At 38.6% G+C, this 19,370-nt stretch overlaps 1 protein-coding gene across 2 annotated transcripts in view; it reads right to left on the reverse strand.

Annotated features, from left to right (window-relative positions):
• LOC113064249 (nectin-3-like protein) overlaps nucleotides 1–19,370 on the reverse strand; it is a 62,073-nt gene that overhangs the window by 21,529 nt on the left and 21,174 nt on the right. The window contains exons 2-6 of one of the 2 annotated variants that reach the window (XM_026234913.1): nucleotides 13,132–13,482; nucleotides 9,739–10,038; nucleotides 7,382–7,499; nucleotides 6,550–6,701; nucleotides 1,320–3,847 (exon numbers count right to left, since the gene is read on the reverse strand). In XM_026234913.1, coding sequence (XP_026090698.1) covers nucleotides 3,135–3,847; nucleotides 6,550–6,701; nucleotides 7,382–7,499; nucleotides 9,739–10,038; nucleotides 13,132–13,482 — 1,634 coding nt within the window. In that variant the 3' untranslated portion in view covers nucleotides 1,320–3,134. Of the gene's footprint in view, nucleotides 1–1,319; nucleotides 3,848–6,549; nucleotides 6,702–7,381; nucleotides 7,500–9,738; nucleotides 10,039–13,131; nucleotides 13,483–19,370 lie in introns of those variants that run through there. The other variant, XM_026234914.1, reaches the window with a different exon arrangement.

Consider the following 19,370-nt stretch of genomic DNA (forward strand, 5'->3'; position numbering starts at 1 on the left):
CTATAATAAAGAGCATGTTTGTGTCATTTCCTATCACTGAGGTAACTAATTAATGGCATTGTTCAGAAGAACAGGCTTCAGTGCTGATTATTGCAGTGGATCTCATACTGACAACTTGTTAAGGACATCAATTGGTTCACAAGCTGTTTGGCTGATAAAAATGGACATACAATTAAACTAAAGAAAAAGCACCATCATACAATTAATCAACTCATAGAAATTAATTAAATGATTTTAACGTGTAGTTTATGCTCACCCATGCTGGATTTATTTGATTAAAAAATATAGTAAAACAGAAATATTGTGAAATATTATTACGATTTAAGGATTGTAGTGATTAACAATTTAAAATTGATAATTTTCCCTCATTTTCACAAGTAAAAACACACACACAGAAATTATGCAGTGTTATAAAAATAGTAAATATATCTAATATTAATATAAATAATTTTTATTCCATTGCATCCCTATAGTAAACCTGAGGCTATGTCAAAATAAAAGGTATAAATGGAGGATCATTTGTACATTACTTAAAATAAGGTAATGATTTTGACACTTGTTTTCCACTGATTCAAGGTGCAAAGTGATCCAATGCATGAAAAAGTTTGAGAACCACTGCTTTACTATACCCATTTTTCTCCTGACCTTCTTTGTCTTGGATTAAATAGGCAAGTTTTGTGAGCTGACTTTGGACATTGACTCTTTATGGAACTTTTGACAACTGTAATTACTGGCTTATCCCACCACCAGCTGATTGGTCATGATGACAGACTCAACAATGGCTATGTTATTCCCACTGCTCTGCTTGATCTTTGTCAACCATCTCCCCCATCTCCTCTCACACAGATCGACAGAACAGCAGTACAAACACAAGAATCAACACGTCCATAATCCATCCCACTTTAGGGCTATCCTAGGTAAGTCTGCAGAGGAAGTTTAGCCCCCATCCACAGGAAGCTTTCAGCCACAGGCTTTCCCACAAAATATGCATGAGGTTTAGTGCACGAAGGGCTCTTTGGGGATGAAGTAGGTTAACCAAAGAAAAGGAAAAGTGGGCGTGAGGAATACATAGAGGAGACCCCCACAGGGAATATTTCTGCAGCTGAAGCAACCATTCACACCGAAGACCTAAACATTCACATCTCCAACCAACACAAAATGAATCTGAGGCCAACATATAAAACAAAGAATCATGTCACAGAAAAAAAGGTGCTTTATTTCAAAACAAATGTATCCCAAAAGTTGATTTTACAAAATAATGCTCAGTATCATCTATACAAATACATTTCTTCTTTGCCATTTTTTTTATTATTATTGTATTTTCTTTCCTTTTTTTTTTTACTGTAGCACTTTCTGAAAACAAAAAAAGTGGAAAAGGTGTTTTGAAGAAGTGTATGTGTGATCCTTTCATCAAATTGTGTGTAATGGTGGGTTTTCTAGTGCGGTCCACTGTCGAATCACAGGCTTCCTATTGGAAAGTTAAATTCAAACGAACTAAAAAAAAAAAAAAAAAAAAAAAAACATGGTTCTCCTAAATGCCAGCATATCTACATAATCTTGTTTTCACTGAATTTTTCGCTTCTGCATTGTCCAAACCTGTACATTTTAAGTTTACTTTATCATAACTCGTTAATGTGCACCGTGACTCAAGTGTCACACGTCATTTAATGCGAGCAAAACAATTAGTTATTGTCTGAAAACCTGCAAAAAGCAAATCATACAACTGGCACATAAAACAAGGTGGTGAAGATATGACAGTACAAAATTATGTTTTCAGGACCAAACCTGACCATTTTATGCCTCTAAATCTACTCACAAACTTCTTCTGAAAATGATCCTCACTCGTTCGTGCTTCTGCATGCATATCATAATGCTTACAGTGCACGTCTTCAGTTTAAGGCACTACAATATCATTTCCAGTATCACAAAAACCAACCATACACATCTGCTAGCTTTCTAAAGATCCAGCCAACACAAGTTTACTGATCAATAACGAGTGAGTGAGGCTATCGTCTTAGACGTTAAATTATGTGTGTGAATGTGAGAGATCTGACACTTGAAGTCTGAACACTATTGCACAGGCATCGAGCCGATTAATCAAAACACAGTCAGTTAACACCAGCTGATTTGATTTACAAATTACAAACAGACACAGAAACACAAGATGCAGGCACAGGACTCCATTTGTGACGTAATACACAGTCGCTGAATGCAGTCGGAGGTTGTTAACACTGGGCAGTGATTGTCTGACAAAGACAAGCCAGACAGCTACATCAATACAGGACAAGCTTTCATGTTGAACATGGGCAGTAGTTTTTAAATGTACATTGTCCATCCATCTTCTGCAGTCAGACTCACACGACGGCAAACATTTTTGATGGCACAAACAAAAGAAATCCAGAGCTAATACTGTGACGCAGGGTATCCAAATGGAAGCCGAATTGATACAGCCACCCCATTTTGGCAATCATTGTGTCTGGCTTTTGCCCATCGGGCTTTATCAAATCCAGCACGGTCCTCCCTGTCTAGCTCCTCCCTACAGCAACTCTGAATGCCAGTAGAGAAGAAATAAATGTTGCCATGGAAACCGCCAGGCTGTTGACAGGAGCTAATTTCTGCTTCCATCAGAGTGACAGCACTGAAAGTTGACGTGACTCACTGAAACTCATCGCTCACGACAGGGCTGATCTGAAACACTTATCGACAGGTTATTTCAATTCAAATTGCATTTGTTCAAACTGCTTAAACAAATCACACAGCCCACCTTTACTGTACAAGGAAAAGGAGACTGGCTATTGATTTGGCAAAGGCAACCAAACTTAAATCACCCCTGAAATCAAACCTGAACTGATTCATTGGTGAAACTCAAAGCAGATGTCTTGTTGCCTGACCAATCTGAGAAACGAAGACTAATATTACACCCTCTCTTGGTCCCAAAACATCAATTACACCTGCTAGCTATGAACAGCTACTAATGATTAGACTAATGTACAAAAACAAATTGGCAGGTGTAAACTACTAGAAAAGGTGCATTTCCTATTAATTTTCTCTACACAACTCTTATAATCTCAGTCTCATTTTGCAGTCTGAAGCACTTCGTAAGTGTCCACGTAGTCTTTTCCTGCTCGTTCTTCTCAGACATACCACTCCCTCCGGGAGATCATTGAGCCATCGGTGTGCGACACATAGTCGTTGTCGTAACAGTCCTCCGGCAGGTAGGGGGAGCCATTGCTCATGACTTGCGGAGCGGCGTATCTGTGGGGCTCTGGCTGCAGCGAGCTCCTCTGGATATGATGGGCTGGACTAAAGTTTTGCGGATGGTCGGGGTGATGGTTGCTGTGGTAGCCACGTTCATGGTTGTAATGGTTAAGGTTGTTGATTTGACCACCTGCTTCCCTCAGAGCTCTGCTGCGACCGTTGGGTGATCGCTCTCGGTCGAAATCACCCCACTCTTCTCGATCCTTATCTGGGTAGATGGTGCCGTTATCCTGGTTCGATTTGAGCTTGGTGTCAGGGCTTCCTTTGCTGTAGACTTGCTGCAGCTCATGGGGCTGGGGAGCCTTCTGCATATCCGAGGGGCCGTGATACTGCTTTGTGTAGTAGTCGCCGCGGAACGTCCGCCGTTGACGCTGGTAATAAACTCCGCCTAGAACAAGCAGCAACAGCAAGAAGAGGGCTCCGCCTACTGCCCCACCGACAATCGTGCCTAAGCTCCCCTCCGGCAGAGGCGCCAGGGTTGGAGATGTGATGAGGGCTCGCTGCTTTTTGCCAGGCACGGTGGCAGAGATGTCGGCGGTTAGGAGGCGCACAGGGGTGGTGGGGGGCATGGTGGTGGTTGAGGGAGGATCTAATGGAGGGAAGGAAGGAGAGGGAGGGGCCAAGAGGAAGGGATGGACAGACAAAGAAAAGTAGATAATGTCAATGCCAGCTACATCAGTATATCATTAATAGTCCTATGAATCTGCTACCAAAATTGTAATATCATCTAGCATGACATATAGCATGAATAAAAGAACTATCCTCTGTTACTGTGGATGCAATAGCTTCAGGTTTTGGTTAAGGTTTTTTATTGAAAGAATGCGACTTTAAACCTTCGGACAGCTTTAAAACCTGAAACTGTTGTCCAGAGCAAAGACGACTTAAAACATGGAAGAGAAAGGAGAGTTGGGATCTTCATGATAAGGGACTCATGAGGAGCTACATACTAACATCTCCAGCTAACACTGAAGTACAGTATTCGGCAACAATGAAGCCTAATGAGCAACATTTGTGTTAGCTGAGAGAGGGAGTACGAATGACCACATAGCTGAGTGATGAGAACAAACTAAAATGGAAGGAAGGGGTCAGGGAAAGGGTAGGTGCTACTGGGGGAAGGGGACAGACATCGAGAATACTGCTAGCGTGGCTTGAGTGGTGCTAGGACAGAAGACTGTGTTAACGCCATTACCATGAATTGATTGTTGATTGTATTAGGGAGCAGGATGTAGGTTTTCATCGCATTCTGGGGCATGCATCTGGACTATGCAAGTAGCGTTCTCAGAGACTGGAAGCTGAAAGTCAAACTATCCCATTACGAAGTGTCCTGTTCCCAGCGCAATGAGAGCTATTTGGCTGGCTGTGAAGTGTGTGCATGCATTGAGTGCAGAACGTGTGTGTTCACTCTCAGGAGTCAGGGCTGCAAGCTCTTCAGGGTTACGCGGTTCAAATGCTCCAGCTTAAGTGGGGAATAATTTGCTCATCCACGTTGGAATGAGTAATAAACGTACCATACATAAAGCATTCTTGAACGGTATTGTTCCCGCAAGGTTAAAGTTAATTTGGATGCATTTGTGAGTCTGGTGAGTGAACGTATATGCATGTAGGAAAGAGCAGCTTTGTAGTTCAGGAAAAATAATCTCCTGTTCATTGTTTTGGCAACATTTTTGATACAAAAATTACCAAAATCCTTTTCACACTCCCATGATATTCCTGGCACAAATATTTGTTGCATATGTATATAAAACCATAAGGGACAGCTCACCCAAAAATCAAAGGGTGGATAATGATTTACATTTTGGACAAATAAAGTTATTTTATGGCTTCAGGAGACTTGAAAACTAAAAGACCTGCACAAACATTCTTCAAATATCTTTGATCTACTGAAGAAAGAAAATCAAATGGGTTTGAAACAACATTATGATGAGTAAATAAATGACAATTAAATTTTTTTGTGTGAACTATCCCCCTTAAACAATAGGGGCATGGATAATGTCAATTTATTTAAATTTATTCAATTTTGCCAACCAAGTTGTTTCAATCAATAATTTTTTCAATCAATAAACAGCAGAGCTTCCTGCCTCTGCAAGTCAATGTCCAGAAGGGAAGAGAATAGGACATAAAGAGAGGATAAGTCACAGCATCTCTTCTATATGCCTCCACCAAATTTAAATTGATCACAATTTAAGTACAGTATGTGGTACCCCATTCCTGTTTCATTCACTCTGTGTGGGTTTTTATTTGGGTGGATATTGGTGACCACACAGGTAGCAGCAGGGTGTTTAACATGCAGGACAGGTTCTGCCCACCCATACTCATGCACAAAGTTCAGCAACTAACAGCAGCACACACTTTCACGCCCAGAGTTACTCTATAAATACACAAACAGTAGCAGTGGGCATTATAGTAGAAACATCACGACTCAAATGAAACAAAAAGGGACTCTTAGAAGATAAAAGGCAGACAACTTTGACATAAAAATACCACACGCCCATGATGCACAGAAACACGCAGCTTCGTGCACAAAGAAGCCGAATCTTTCTCAAGGGGAGAGTGTAAAAAAATAATTTAAAAAGAAAATACATAATTAATGGCGGCTGAAAAGAGCTGGTGAATGTTTTATGAATCTAGGACATCTCTCAGTCAAGGTTGCTTCCGCTCTATTCTCCCCTTGTATAACAGCGTGACAGTCTCAGATGTAAGTGCACACGAGGGAGGGAGAAAGAGCAACAGATAAGGGGGGGGGGGGGGGGGGGGCAACAGTAACGATCACAGAAACAAATTAAACAGCAGTATTCAATGTTTAATGCGACGCAAAAATGATGGGTGATAAACATCACTGAATGTGACAGAGAACATCTGTCTAAGAGGTCAATTAGATAATGACTCAAGAAACCCTAATGAACAGACAAAGGCTTCTGGCTCAGGAAAATTAATATAAGCTTGTGTGCTTCATAAAAATGGATCTGGACACATGCAACTCAGTGATGAGAAAGGTGGGATCAAAAGAAGAAACCATCAGGAAGATCTGTGGGGCTCATAGAAATAGTTCACTCAATAATCTAATTTCATAAAAACAAAAATTTAAATAAAAAAAAAAAAACATAAGTCAAATTTGTTTCTGATTTTTGTCAACATTTCAACACACCAACACAGTGTGTGTTTGAATGTTAAAACAAATTTGATTTGTATAGTTTTGATGTTATCTCTTATCATTATTTCTTCAGCTTCACATGGGAAATGAACTGGTAGACTTTGGTAAGATGAGTGTCATGTTTTAAGTGTCTTACTCACCCTGAACATGTATTCTAATGTCTCGAATGTGCAGCCCGATGTCATTTGCCACCTCACACCTGTAAACCCCAGAATCGTTCTTCTGCAAGGGTCTCATAAACACCAAAGAGTTATTCACCACCTTCACTCCGTCCGGCATCTCTCCGTCCAACCTAAAATAAGAAACACACCTTTACCAAACTTTTCAAATAGCAAGATATGGAAAATGTCAGCAGCAGGAGAAATCTAGAACCAGTCGAAAGATTGACTGAAAACACGTTTCTCATGATTTTAAAGTCGATTTACGATCTTAAAGACCAACTAAATTGAATGGTTAATTACAGAAAATTCTTAAATTGAGATTTGTAGACAAAAAGAAGTGAAATGTTTTTGTGAAAAGGACATGCTGGAGCTGATACTGAAAGAAACAAAGCTAACAATTTCCTTTTGGTTTGCTCATAATTCCCACACAGTGTCATTTTATAGTTAAAAATACTTAATTATTTTCCACAAAGAATAGTGTGTCCAAACGTTTAACATTTATAATGCTTAAGGCAGATATTACTACGATTAATAAATGTTTAAGCTCATATGATTGATGTGCAATCTTCTAAATGAGTGAACAATAGATTGGAGGCAGAAAACTAATTTGCTTTGTATTTCTACTGTATTTGGTTTGGGCATCCTCCGGCTCATTTGCATTGAATCCGGACAGTTTGAAAGCAACTGCTGGTGCTGTGAATCATATAGATAATCTGCTGTTTGAGAGGAGTTAAGGAAACAGGCAATAAAACTCTTGATCCCATTCCAGACATGGTGTGCTCTGGCTCTTGTGAATGTAGGGGTTACCCACCTGATCCATCTGAAGTGCTGGGCAGGCGGGTTGGCCTTGGCTCGACACTTAAGTTGCACATTCTCCCTGCCCACATACCAGTCGCCGTCATAGCCCAGCACCAGGATGTCTGGAGCAACTGCACACACACACAACGCACAAAGGGATCATTCAGAGTAGTTTAAGAAAGGTAAGGCTAGGCTATGCCTTGTTTAAAGGCCTATGAAATGACATGATGAGTGCAGTTTTCTGGTCCTGTGTTGACGCATTTCCTATTGAAATAGAATGTCTGGGCAGGACATATCCATTTTTAAAGACCTAAAACGCTTAAGTTACGTCACAGCCATAAATCACCAGCTGTCATGCTTAGGGGGCGGGACAGTCTCGTGCTAGAGAGCATCTGATTGGATAAAAACCAGTGCAGTGCACAATAAGTCTTCATATTTTTGGCCCATTCTCCCAAAAACAATATAAATGTGTACAGGTACATCTGTATACACACACACGCCATCTTATGTAAATATATAATTATTATATATAAAATATGTATTTTTTTATTTGGTATTTAAACAACTGTACTGTATAAATTATAATTATAATTTAATTTGGTTAATTTTTATGTAAGGTAACATACATGGACTAAAGGTCAAAACTAAAAACATTTTGTTTGAAAACGTGACATTAACTTAAAACTATGCTATCAAGCTGTGAAAAAGTTGCAGTTGAGAAAAAAAAAAAGTTTGTCTTTAGATTTAAAGTCACAATTTTGCAATTTTGATATTGCCTCCCATTTGAGACCATATTGATCATAAATGTGACTTTGTATCTAACAAAGTGACTACACATTGCTCTATACATGTAGATATAAAGAAACTTCTAGATATAAAGAAACAATTATGAGAAATGAAGTGGCAATTTTAAGTTTGCAAATCGAAATTACCTTATTTTTTGCTGAGGCAGTAGCAATCTATAACACAACAACATTATTATTACTAACTGATCATTAAGAAACAAAATGCATCATTAGGACTGTGTGTGTCTGACCAGCAGTTTAAGACCACTTACAAAAGACAATGGACAATGTATTGATTTATGCCTTCAGAAAAAGCTCTTTAAAATTCTTTAAGGGAGTGTGCGGAATCAAAAAGTCGTGTAGACCCACTGAGATGAAAAAAGACAGATGGAAAATGAAAGAAAGAAGCTTCCTAGACGGTAGCCCCCATTGAGCACAGAAGCATCATCTCATGACTGATGTGACCTCTCCCTCCCTATACTGTACCTGCTACTTCCTGTGCCTTCCCCCTCACTGCTACATCTAGATTTCATAGAGCAGACATCTGCGCTCACTTACTCGCCACCACCGCAGATACACACTTAAACGCCAACCTTCACTGCTCAATGGTGATTAGTAGAAATCGGTGTTCAGAAATCATTACACAACACTAATAAATCATTTGTCTGAAGCACCAATACCTATATTCAATAAGTCCATGTAACCTTAAGGGTCATGTCTTAGCAAAAGGGATTTTAGCTCCATCGTGCACAAGACCGCATCAAGACATCATGTCATGTGGATAGTTACCGTATTGCGGTGATATGGAAAACAGATGTGAGATCTGGACATAAATCTGATTGCTTTGACGTGGTATAGAGAAAACACAAAATATAAGTTACTGTGAAATCTTCATGGAGAAGCTACTTTGGGTTTGTTGTGCTAGATTAAGTAAAACAGGTTTTCAGGCCTTTGGAAGTTAACGGGTTTAGTGGCCCCTTGGCAGATAAGCACTTGCATGGTTTAAAATCTAATTTTCACATAAAAAAAAAAAAAAAAAAAAAAAAAAAAAGGACATGCTTCTCAGGCGGATCATCAAAACAGATTTGACCAGAGTCTGATTCAAAATATCCCAATTCAATATGATTCTGATTCAACCTGTTGTTGTTCGTTGTGGATGCATTTCAGATCAATTTTCACAACTTTAAACACAATTTCTTGTGTAAAAGTACTCTTAAAAAATTAGCAAACTTTTTTAAAATGACTAACTCCTTAGAATGACTACAGAAAAACTTATATATTTTACAAAATATGTAAATTAGCTGTTAATTTATATGCATACAATATAATACAAACCATTTATTGTACAAACCTTATTGAAAACATTTCCACAAGCTTCTTTCAAAATAGTTAAACAGGAAAAAGTGAACACAGTGAGGAACGAAACAGTTACACAGTGTGCTCTAAAAACTGTTCTGTAATCTTTTTTTATTTTACTCTATGCCCTATTTCTATAGAAAAAATAAAATGTGAATCCTGCATAAACAGCATCAGACTATTATATATTTATTAAATAAATAAATAAAAAACCTTATGAGATACTCACACTGTACGTTGATGATATAGGGTATCCTGAAGTCGCTCTGTAGTGCGGAGTGTTTGACCACACATGTTATCGTGTGACCCTGGGCGTGACGGGAGGGCTTCCAGGAGTAGTGCACCTGGGTCGTAGTGGTGCCGTTGGCATCGTCCTGCATGTGGGCATCAGATGTGCCATACAGATTCGTCTCCCAGGAGATGTTGGCAGGGGGCCGAGCCCTCTCAGCAATACAGGTGGCCACTGTGGTTTCATTGCCGCCATCGATCAGAGCAGAAGATCCGGCTGAGACATATACCTTTGGCTCCACTAAGACAGGGAGAGACATTTTTGAGTTATATACACACATATAATCACTCGCGTTTAATTCTGAGCTTCAATGTGAGGAAACACACTCGCACTATTACTAGAAAAACGTTATCAAGATAACGAACCGAGCTAAAGGAAATCCATTCAGACAAGAGTACAAGGTTAAATAAAAGCTAATCCCCTCAATATTAAGAATCTCTCTGGTACCACAGCCAGTGAATTCATGAACTGGTAAGTATGACTGAGAGAATAATTACATTTTCGCTGAAAACAAATAAGACTTATCGGACTTAAAAAAATAAAAAATAAAATTAAATAAAAAAAACTCTGTTACAGTGACTACCCACTGAGGGCAGCCTCACTTTCTCATCAGAGAGCACTAAGTGCTTTTCCAGAGATGAAATTATTTGTTTTAATGGCTTATCCAGTTTATATGGCACCGGGGCGGGGCTTGGGTGTGTGTGAGCCGTTATGAATCTAGCAGTGTTCAGGCCTGGAAAACTGAGCTTTGCCTCTACAGCAGCTGACAGAAACTTCACATGCGGGGTGCTTCCCCCTTCCACTGCCACCAACGGTGGGAGACCAATGGGAACACTGTCCCAGGCTCCTGTGACAAGAGAGGTGCACTAAATCAAGAAGGGCCAATATATATATATATATATATATATATATAGACACACACACACACACTACCGTTCAAACGTTAGTGGTTCAGTACATTTTTTTGAGCCTACATTTATTTGATCAAAATACAAAACAGTAGTATTGTGAAATATTAATTAATTCTTATTTTATATAATATGATATTATTACAAATTACAATGATTGTTTCTATTATACAATATTTTTACTGTAATATATTAATGTGATGGCAAAGCTGAATTTCAGCATCATTACTCCAGTCTTCAGTGTTACACGATCCTTCAGAAATCATTGATTCTAATGATTTGATTTGGTGCTCAAATATTTCTTATTATTATCCTCACTGTAGAAAACAGCTGTGACACTTAATATGTTTGTGGAAACCCAGACGCATTCTTTTCAGGATTCTCTGAAATTGAAATAGAAATCTTTATAATACTTTCAAAATCTTTAACTTAGATCAACCACACACACACACACACACACTTGAACGGCAGTGCATCATGATAATTTCTGCATATAATTTCCTAAAATTGTATTAATGAAGCAGTAGGTCATCACAACCATGATGCATCTCACTTTGCTGTCAAACATTAGTGAAACATGTATTAATTAATACTTTATAAAAAAAAGAATTCATACTTCCCCTTCCCCTAAAGTAATGAAAAATTTAAGTTAGTTCTGAGAAAACCTAAGGCATCATTTAGCGTCACAATGTACATCATATTTGGTGATGTTGGCAATACCCATGCTGATAATAAACATTCTTTTGTAGAAGTCAAAGGATGTGTACCAAATAAACCAATTGATTAGCCCGTTTCTCCCTCTCTCTTTCTCTCTCAACCCATCTTGAGAAGTATTATCATTGGCAGTTGACCTTCAGAGACAACAGGAACAGCTGTGGTTGTCGTCCCTTCAATCATCCACTGTTGTGCAGTGAGTGACATGTCATGAGTTCCTGTTTGCATGTGTGTGTGGCAACTCTCGTGTGTCATTTTAAACCACAAATTCAACAGGACCTCGCAATGACATCCTTGACCCTTAAGTGTAGTGGATCCCAAAAGCAGCGGTCATCATTCCCACACTCATCCACTCCCCTCTCCGTCACACACACACACACACCCTGAACATTCCTCCTGATCTAATTATAGCTCCGGCGCGTGTTCCCCCTCCCTCGTTCCTGCGCTCTCACTTCACCATCCAGGCCCCCTCCATCTCTCCTTTTATTAAAGCGCTCAGTCCCTGTTCATATCTGCTCTCCTTCACGTTACATTTTTTTTTCACAGCTCATTTTATCTATGACATCATCTTTTTCAATTTATCTCTTTCTGAGTTTTATGAACCTTCACTCAACTTGTCAGCAAAGCCTGATGTGTCTGTGTGTGTGTGCGCATTATATATAAATATGCACGAGAAAAGTGCTAATATATATATATATATATATATATATATATATATATATATATATATATATATATATATATATATATATATATATATATATATATATATATATATATATATATATAGTATATACACACACTTGCTATATATGTTATACTAGTACCGTAGTAGTAGTAATAATAATAATAATAATAATAATAATAATAATTAATATAATTGCTACAACATATACATTATACAGTATTTATTCAAATATTATATTAGTAAATTACATTTTAAATCAAGGAATATTAAATAAACATGTAAATATACATTTATATTTAATATTTATCATTATATTACAACTAACAGGCTAAATATGTACGATACGCAAAAAAAAAAAACTTTTTTTGGCTATGATTTTTTATTTATTTTGCATTTAAATAATTATATTACTGTATAAATTATACATCGTTGTAGCAATACTACAATAAGTCTTCTTGAAGCCGCCAATGACACTTCCAGGCTGTTCACAGTATAACCTTCATCTTGAGTTCACAGAGGAAACAGTGACTCTCCTCATGCCTCCATGGAGCGATACATAATTGATATACCTAACATAAAGCACTGTGCTTTAAACTTCTCTTGTACAACCAGATAACAGGAGCACACCGCTTCGTTTGGTTGTATCTGTGTTTAGCAGAGCAGATGCCTCTGGGGGTTTGGTGGAGGAAGAGAGTTTAAACATAACCATGTTCTCTAAAAGAGCTGGACTGTCTCCCAAAACAATGCTTTCATTCCTGCCCTGAAGTTGCTCTTAATGTTTTTCCACCCTCTCACACACACACACACACACACACACACACACTGCATACTTGCCTACTTACACAAATAAGCAGCGCCTTTTTCAGCAGCTGTGATGTGGATCCATTCGCACGCCTTCCTTTGTTTTTCAACCGCACACATGCAAAAGGTTTGTCACGGCACTTTCCCATCAATACACAAGCACCATGAGTGCATAATCTAAATTAATCAGACTGAAAAAAAACACACGCCATCTTTTATTACCTATGACGCTGACAGTGGTGGAGGCCTGAGTGTTACCCAGCGGAAAGGTGGCAACCTTGCAGGTGTATATGCCGATGTCAGCGAAACCCACGTCTTCCAGGACGATGGTGGCATCGTGCATAGAGGGTGAACGGAAGGACAGCCGTCGCTCATATTCGGGTGGGATGGAGATACCAAACATGGGGTTATACACAGCCAGAGTCACCCATCCACTGGGCAGCTTCCTCTCCCATGAGCTCTGTGTCAGGCTGAGGTTCGTGTCCACCTGAACCCTGCAGCTGAGGGTGACGTTCTTTCCCAACACAGCGTTCACCTTTGGGGGGACGACCACCTGACTGCCATACACCAGCCCTGGGAGAGAGAAATGCACACATCGTTAGCCAGGACACTCGAGCAGCTGCAGAAAAGTGCTGTTGAGGTCTTGAACCATCTCTACTGACAAATCCGTTTTTATCCTGTTCAAGCTCCGATCAATCAGACGCCAAGGTCTCTTAGTGCAGCTCCTAATTCCAAACGAGAAAAGTCAATTCCCTTTAGCTAAGACGTCTGAGGAAGAGACCGATACCACACTGGTTAGCTGGTGTAATTTGTTGAGGTGTAAAAGGAGCAAATTAAATGTTTTATTATGCTGGAGGGAGGCTTAAATTAACCCTAACATTTGACTTGCTGCAAAAACACTTCTAAAATAAGGTCAGGAACAATGCAGTAAGGGTACAACTGGAGAAAAACAAAAAACTAAATAGTCAATAAATCATTTAAAAATAACCCATGGAAAATGTATTTTTTTATACTAAAGGAATACTTTTTTCACACTATTTTCATTTCACCGTTTCATAAGTCTAACCTTAATGGGGAGGTCTAATGCTACTTAATGCTTTCTGACTTATTTGTACTGAATTCTAATGCTAATCATGGCTAAAGTTTAAAAATAACTAGTTGAAGATTTGATTGAGTATTTCTGTGACAAATACACTCCTTTGTGTTTGTTTGTATAAGACTTTCAGAATTCTGAAAAAAAAATAAAAACATGAGATTGGCATAAACTGTGTGTGTATTAGGTCCCCTTTAAGTTAACAACTGATCTGTGTTGGTGTCTGGATTTGAAGCGAGCAATGGCTCTTTTGGATGTTAACTTTTTATTCTCACTGAGGAAAGAGTAAAAAAAACTAAACAAAAAAAAGACTTTACATTTATCTGAAAAGTCTAAAAATGGGTCAGGATCAATGGAGTCACAGCAAAAAAAAAAAAAAAAAAAAAAAACTCTTTCAGGCTGATATGATGGTGCACAGACCAATAGCTGAGTGGCAAAAGTGCCCGTCTGCACAGCCATTAGGCTCTCAGGGCTTTAAAATAGGAACAACATGAGCATTCACTACAAAAACTCGGACTGTTCTCCTCCCTACCTCCTCCTCTTCCTTTCCGCTAGTCTACCTTCCATCGCTCAGCCCGTCATCATTTTTTCCTCTTTCCATTTGCAGAAACAAAAGCTTAATTATGTTTGAAAGAGGGCGTGTGTGCGTGCGAAATGAGTGCATGAGCGGAGCGTGCGGATGAGATGGAGAGACGAGACGAGTGCTAAAAGATGCCAAAGAAACAACGAAGGCCACTTGAGGACAACCTGTGTGTCTTATTACACCCAGACAGCTGTGCCTGCCCGCACCATCTGAATCCACGTAACACACACACACGAACACAAAGCGCAATCGCATGTGGCCTCTCTCATGTGGTGACGGAGGCAAATCAATGTGTTCTGTGGGGAGATGATGGAATTCAGATCATCTGGTAGGATCTTCTCTGGATTCCCACATCAACAGCACATCAATCATCTGCAGGAGTGCACAGCGGTGCCACAGAACAAGATTGCAGAATAGGAGCACATTGTATCTTAATTTATAATGCAAAGTTCAGAAGGTCAGACAGCATGATTTTTGAAATTAATTCAATTTCTTAAAATGGATGGTAACCTGAAAATAAATATTTTGTTTTTATTTACTCGCTCTTAAGCTGTTGCAAACCTGTTACTTTCTTTAGTGGGATGCAAATGAATATATTTTGAAAGAAGATTTGTTTTTTGTTTACTGTTCATACAACGAAAGTTAACCCTCTGGAGTTTAAGGGTATTTTTGGGGCCTGGAGAAGTTTTGTCATGCCCAGAAATTTGTGAAAACAAAATTTTCTCTGCGCTTGAGCAGCTGTAACAGCAATAATGTCTCTTAAACAATCACAGTGTTCTGTGTTTGGATGTAAGACTAATCGTCAAAAGTCTTCATTTGCTCCTGACATCTAAGCTATTGAGGATGCAGTGGATTACTTTTATTTTTGAAGGTAATGCAACTCAGAATGTTCCAAAATGCATTTATGTCTGTGGAAATGATTTCACCACAGACTGCTTTGTGAATGAGGGGCAATCCAAGACAGGCTTTGCTCTAAAGTTGTTAATCAAGGATGGATCTGTATCAAATATTTTTTATTTTTGAGTAAATCGTCATTTACACAACATCGTCAGTTACACAACAAATGAGGCTAAAGGCTTAGAGACAAAATCTACTTTTAGCCTTGTTTATAGGGCTGGGCGATATATCTAACGATATGATCATGCGCATCTAATCAGTAAAGCTGCTTCTGTGATCACTGCTAAAATCGCCATCACCTGCTTATAATTGTAGTGGCATTTAATAGACAGAGCAGTAGATCGCTGACAAGCTATGCAATATCGCGTTCATTATCGCAGATGAATCGCCTTCGATAATGAACGCGATATTGCGTAGCTTTTCAGCGATCTACCGCTCTGTCTATTAAATGCCACTGCAATTATAAGCAGGTGATGGCGATTTTAGCAGTGATCAAGGAAGCAGCTTTACTGATTAGATGCGCATGATCATATCGTTAGATATATCGCCCAGTCCTACTTGTTTATATACTGTATAACCACACGTTTGTAAAGAACAGTGTTAAAGGCGATTGTCTTGAAAAACTGAGTGTTATCTGTAAAGAAAAGACATTAAAAACACTAAAGGCAGCATAAAGTTACATTCTCTGGTTCTGTTGGCATCCTCACATTTGCCACATGAACACCTGTACGAGAAGTAATAATTGAACATGACACGACAGTGTCCCTCACATAAATATGTCGTTGTAGTGCTTAGCTAATGTTTTAACTGGATTTGTGGATGTGTCATTTAGTTGAAGCGCATAGCAAGCGTTACCAAAACATGTGAGTGTATGTGTCACTCATCAATCTTTCCAAATGGGCTGTGAAAACTCTGTAAGTACATAAATATATTAAATAACCATTCTGCGACGACCAGGTTCATTTCTCATAGGTGTTTCTTCTTCTGAAGTCTCTCAAACATGTACGCTGAACACCGGTATCTTGCTCTCATTCATGTTGCACCGAATTATGTGACCATAGACTCCGAAACTCAATCTTTAACCTAACTAACGTCACAGAACTCCGTCTAAGACCAGCTGTTTACCGATGTAGATATGCAAAGCAGAAATATATACACCACGCCCTTTTCTGAAGAGGGGGTGGGAATATGCAGCTCATTTGCATTTAAAGTGATATGACACCAAAACTGCGCTCTTTTAGACAAGCCCCAAAAATGTTATTTTCAACATGGGGTATTTTGAGCTGTAACTTCACAGACACATTCTGGGGACACCCAGGACCAATATTACATCTTGTAAAAAGAGGAATACTAGGTGCAATTCAATGCTACTATACTTGTATTTAAGGCATTCTGCTCTGATTTAAAACCTTAAAGGCCTTAAATTTGTGGAAGGGTGAATTAAGACGGTTTAAGACTTTTTTAAAACAAAAATGGCGACTTAAAAAAAGGTTTTGTATGTAATATTGATTTATTCACAGATAACCTCAGTTTCTTTTTATCATGCCTATGGGGCTGTTAATTTGTTGAAAAAGGTATCACTTTAATATTAATACAAGATATCACATTTTGGTAATCAATCCAATCCGATCCGATCAGGACTTTCCAATAAATAAGAGGCACACAATCCGTCTCATCTCTGGTTGACATCAAACCAACAGGCCTGTTCTTTAGTGTTGCCTAGTGAGGAAAGCTTTAGCATCATAAACACATTATGATCTCCCAGAGATGCTCTTCATCTAAAAAGACCCTAAAACCAGCCATCTTAGAGTATGAAAGTCTCCACACAAACATTCATGCATGTTTGCTGGCCGATCGCTGACCTGATTCTGAGAATAAAAACCATCCCTTTCATGCAACTGCGTCATTTTGGTCCAGTCAAAGCAACACTTCAAACAAAACTAAATATCTGGATTTAATCTACAGTCTTTGTCATTCGCTTAAAGACCATGCATGTTATATAGTGACCAACTCAATAGGAAGACATGGAAAGAAAAGAAAAGATTAAAAACAGAGGATACAGATAGATGTTAAACACAACAGGCAGTGTGAAAGATCAGTGAAGATCTTGTGAATAGAATTCTGGAGCATATTTTAATCCAATAAACAGAAATAACGTACGCATACACCCACCCGTTCACTCACTGGGCCTCTCCAACTACAATGTTAATTGCAACAAGCTGTCGTCGGAAGATGTAATCGTAAATCAAAACCCGCCACATTGCTTGGCAACAGACTTTAAACATTCCGCCGGAGCGTTTGTCTTGCCAGCGATGACCCTCCCTCTTTTGTCTCGACTGTACATCCTCAATGTGAATAGAAGAGGAGGGAAAGAAAGTGTCAAAATGTGGCAAATAAGAATCATTAAAGAAGTTTGGAACAAGTTCTATCTTCATCAGAATGAGCTGGTTAGCAAAGCCAAAAGATGACCTCACAGGAATGGATGAGCAAGGGAGGAAATGATCTGGACTGGAGGATTTCAGGCTGTAAATGTTGACTAAAGTTATGCCTTCAGCATTTAAACAAAGGCATTTTAGGCCTCTGAGTCACACATAGTGAATGGGGAATGCCAAAATGCAGGCCTCTCTATCCCTTAATCATTGGTTTCATGACAAACCAGCCACGAGGTGTTACTGCTACAAAAGTAACACCTCAACATTTGACCTTTTATAAGCTCCATAACCTTTAATATTTATGCCTAAAACTATTTAACTTTAACATGATTTGTAGCCTTCCAAACCTTGGTATTTACTTCAGGAAATGTAAAATAGTTATGTTTTGCAAGTCTGTTTGGTCCTACAAGTGGAACAACACACACACACACACACACACACACACACACACACACACACACGCACAGACACACTCACACACTTTAAGTTTTGGTCAAACACTATGTTCGGTCTGATGAAATAAGCAATAAATGGTGGATCTGAGAGAGAACTATCTGGCTCATATTTTGGTGTTTTTATATTATAAATAATGGGTCTCATTCATGAAACATACGTAAATATACGAGTAAATATCTGAGTGATTTGTGCGTAAAGAGAACTTCCCGAAAACTCTTCTCCTGATTCACAAAAACTTTGTAAACGTCAGATGTGATAGTGAAGTGTGTGTTAATGAATTCCAATCAGTCGTAAATGGGACGCGCGTGCACGCTCACTCTAAATTACCATAAATCCCGCCTATTAAATCCGACTGACAACTATATATGAGCATCATATTATGACACCAAACGAAGGATTTCAACATGTCTTCTCAAAAGCGACTGAAAAAGAAACATTTCTCAGCTGCAGAAATTGAAGTTTTATTATCAGAAGTTCATTAAAAACGCCACATTTTATTTTCAAGCGTACTAGTGGCGTATCAGGTCCTAAAAATTGAAGTTTGGCAGCATATTACAGATCCTATTACTGGCTCTCATAATAAAAGTTAAGAAAAACCGTATGTAATTAATATATATAATATTTTTTTCAAAATGCTGTGTAAATATGTACCCGATTAAGGTGAATTAAAATGTAGCCGTATTAATGAGCAAAACGTTCAGACGTTAAACGCACTATTTATGCGTGGCTGGGAGCAGGTGTAGATTTCTTTCGTACCAATTAACATTTGGAAAATACGAACGTTTTAATGAATCCGAAAATTTACGCCAAAACCACTTTACATGCGATTTACACAAAAATTTGTTCTGCTCGTGTTTCATGAATGAGACCCAATGTTCGTATTCTTTATATTTTATAAACCATTAATAATTTGTATTTTTTATATGTAATATATTTATAAGAGTTTGTCCATTTACACATTCCCAAAAGGAAAGTATTCGGTCCCTCTCAGTTTTTTGTT

The sequence above is a fragment of the Carassius auratus genome, chromosome 46, assembly GCF_003368295.1.
Source record: "Carassius auratus strain Wakin chromosome 46, ASM336829v1, whole genome shotgun sequence".
Taxonomy (NCBI): domain Eukaryota; kingdom Metazoa; phylum Chordata; class Actinopteri; order Cypriniformes; family Cyprinidae; genus Carassius; species Carassius auratus.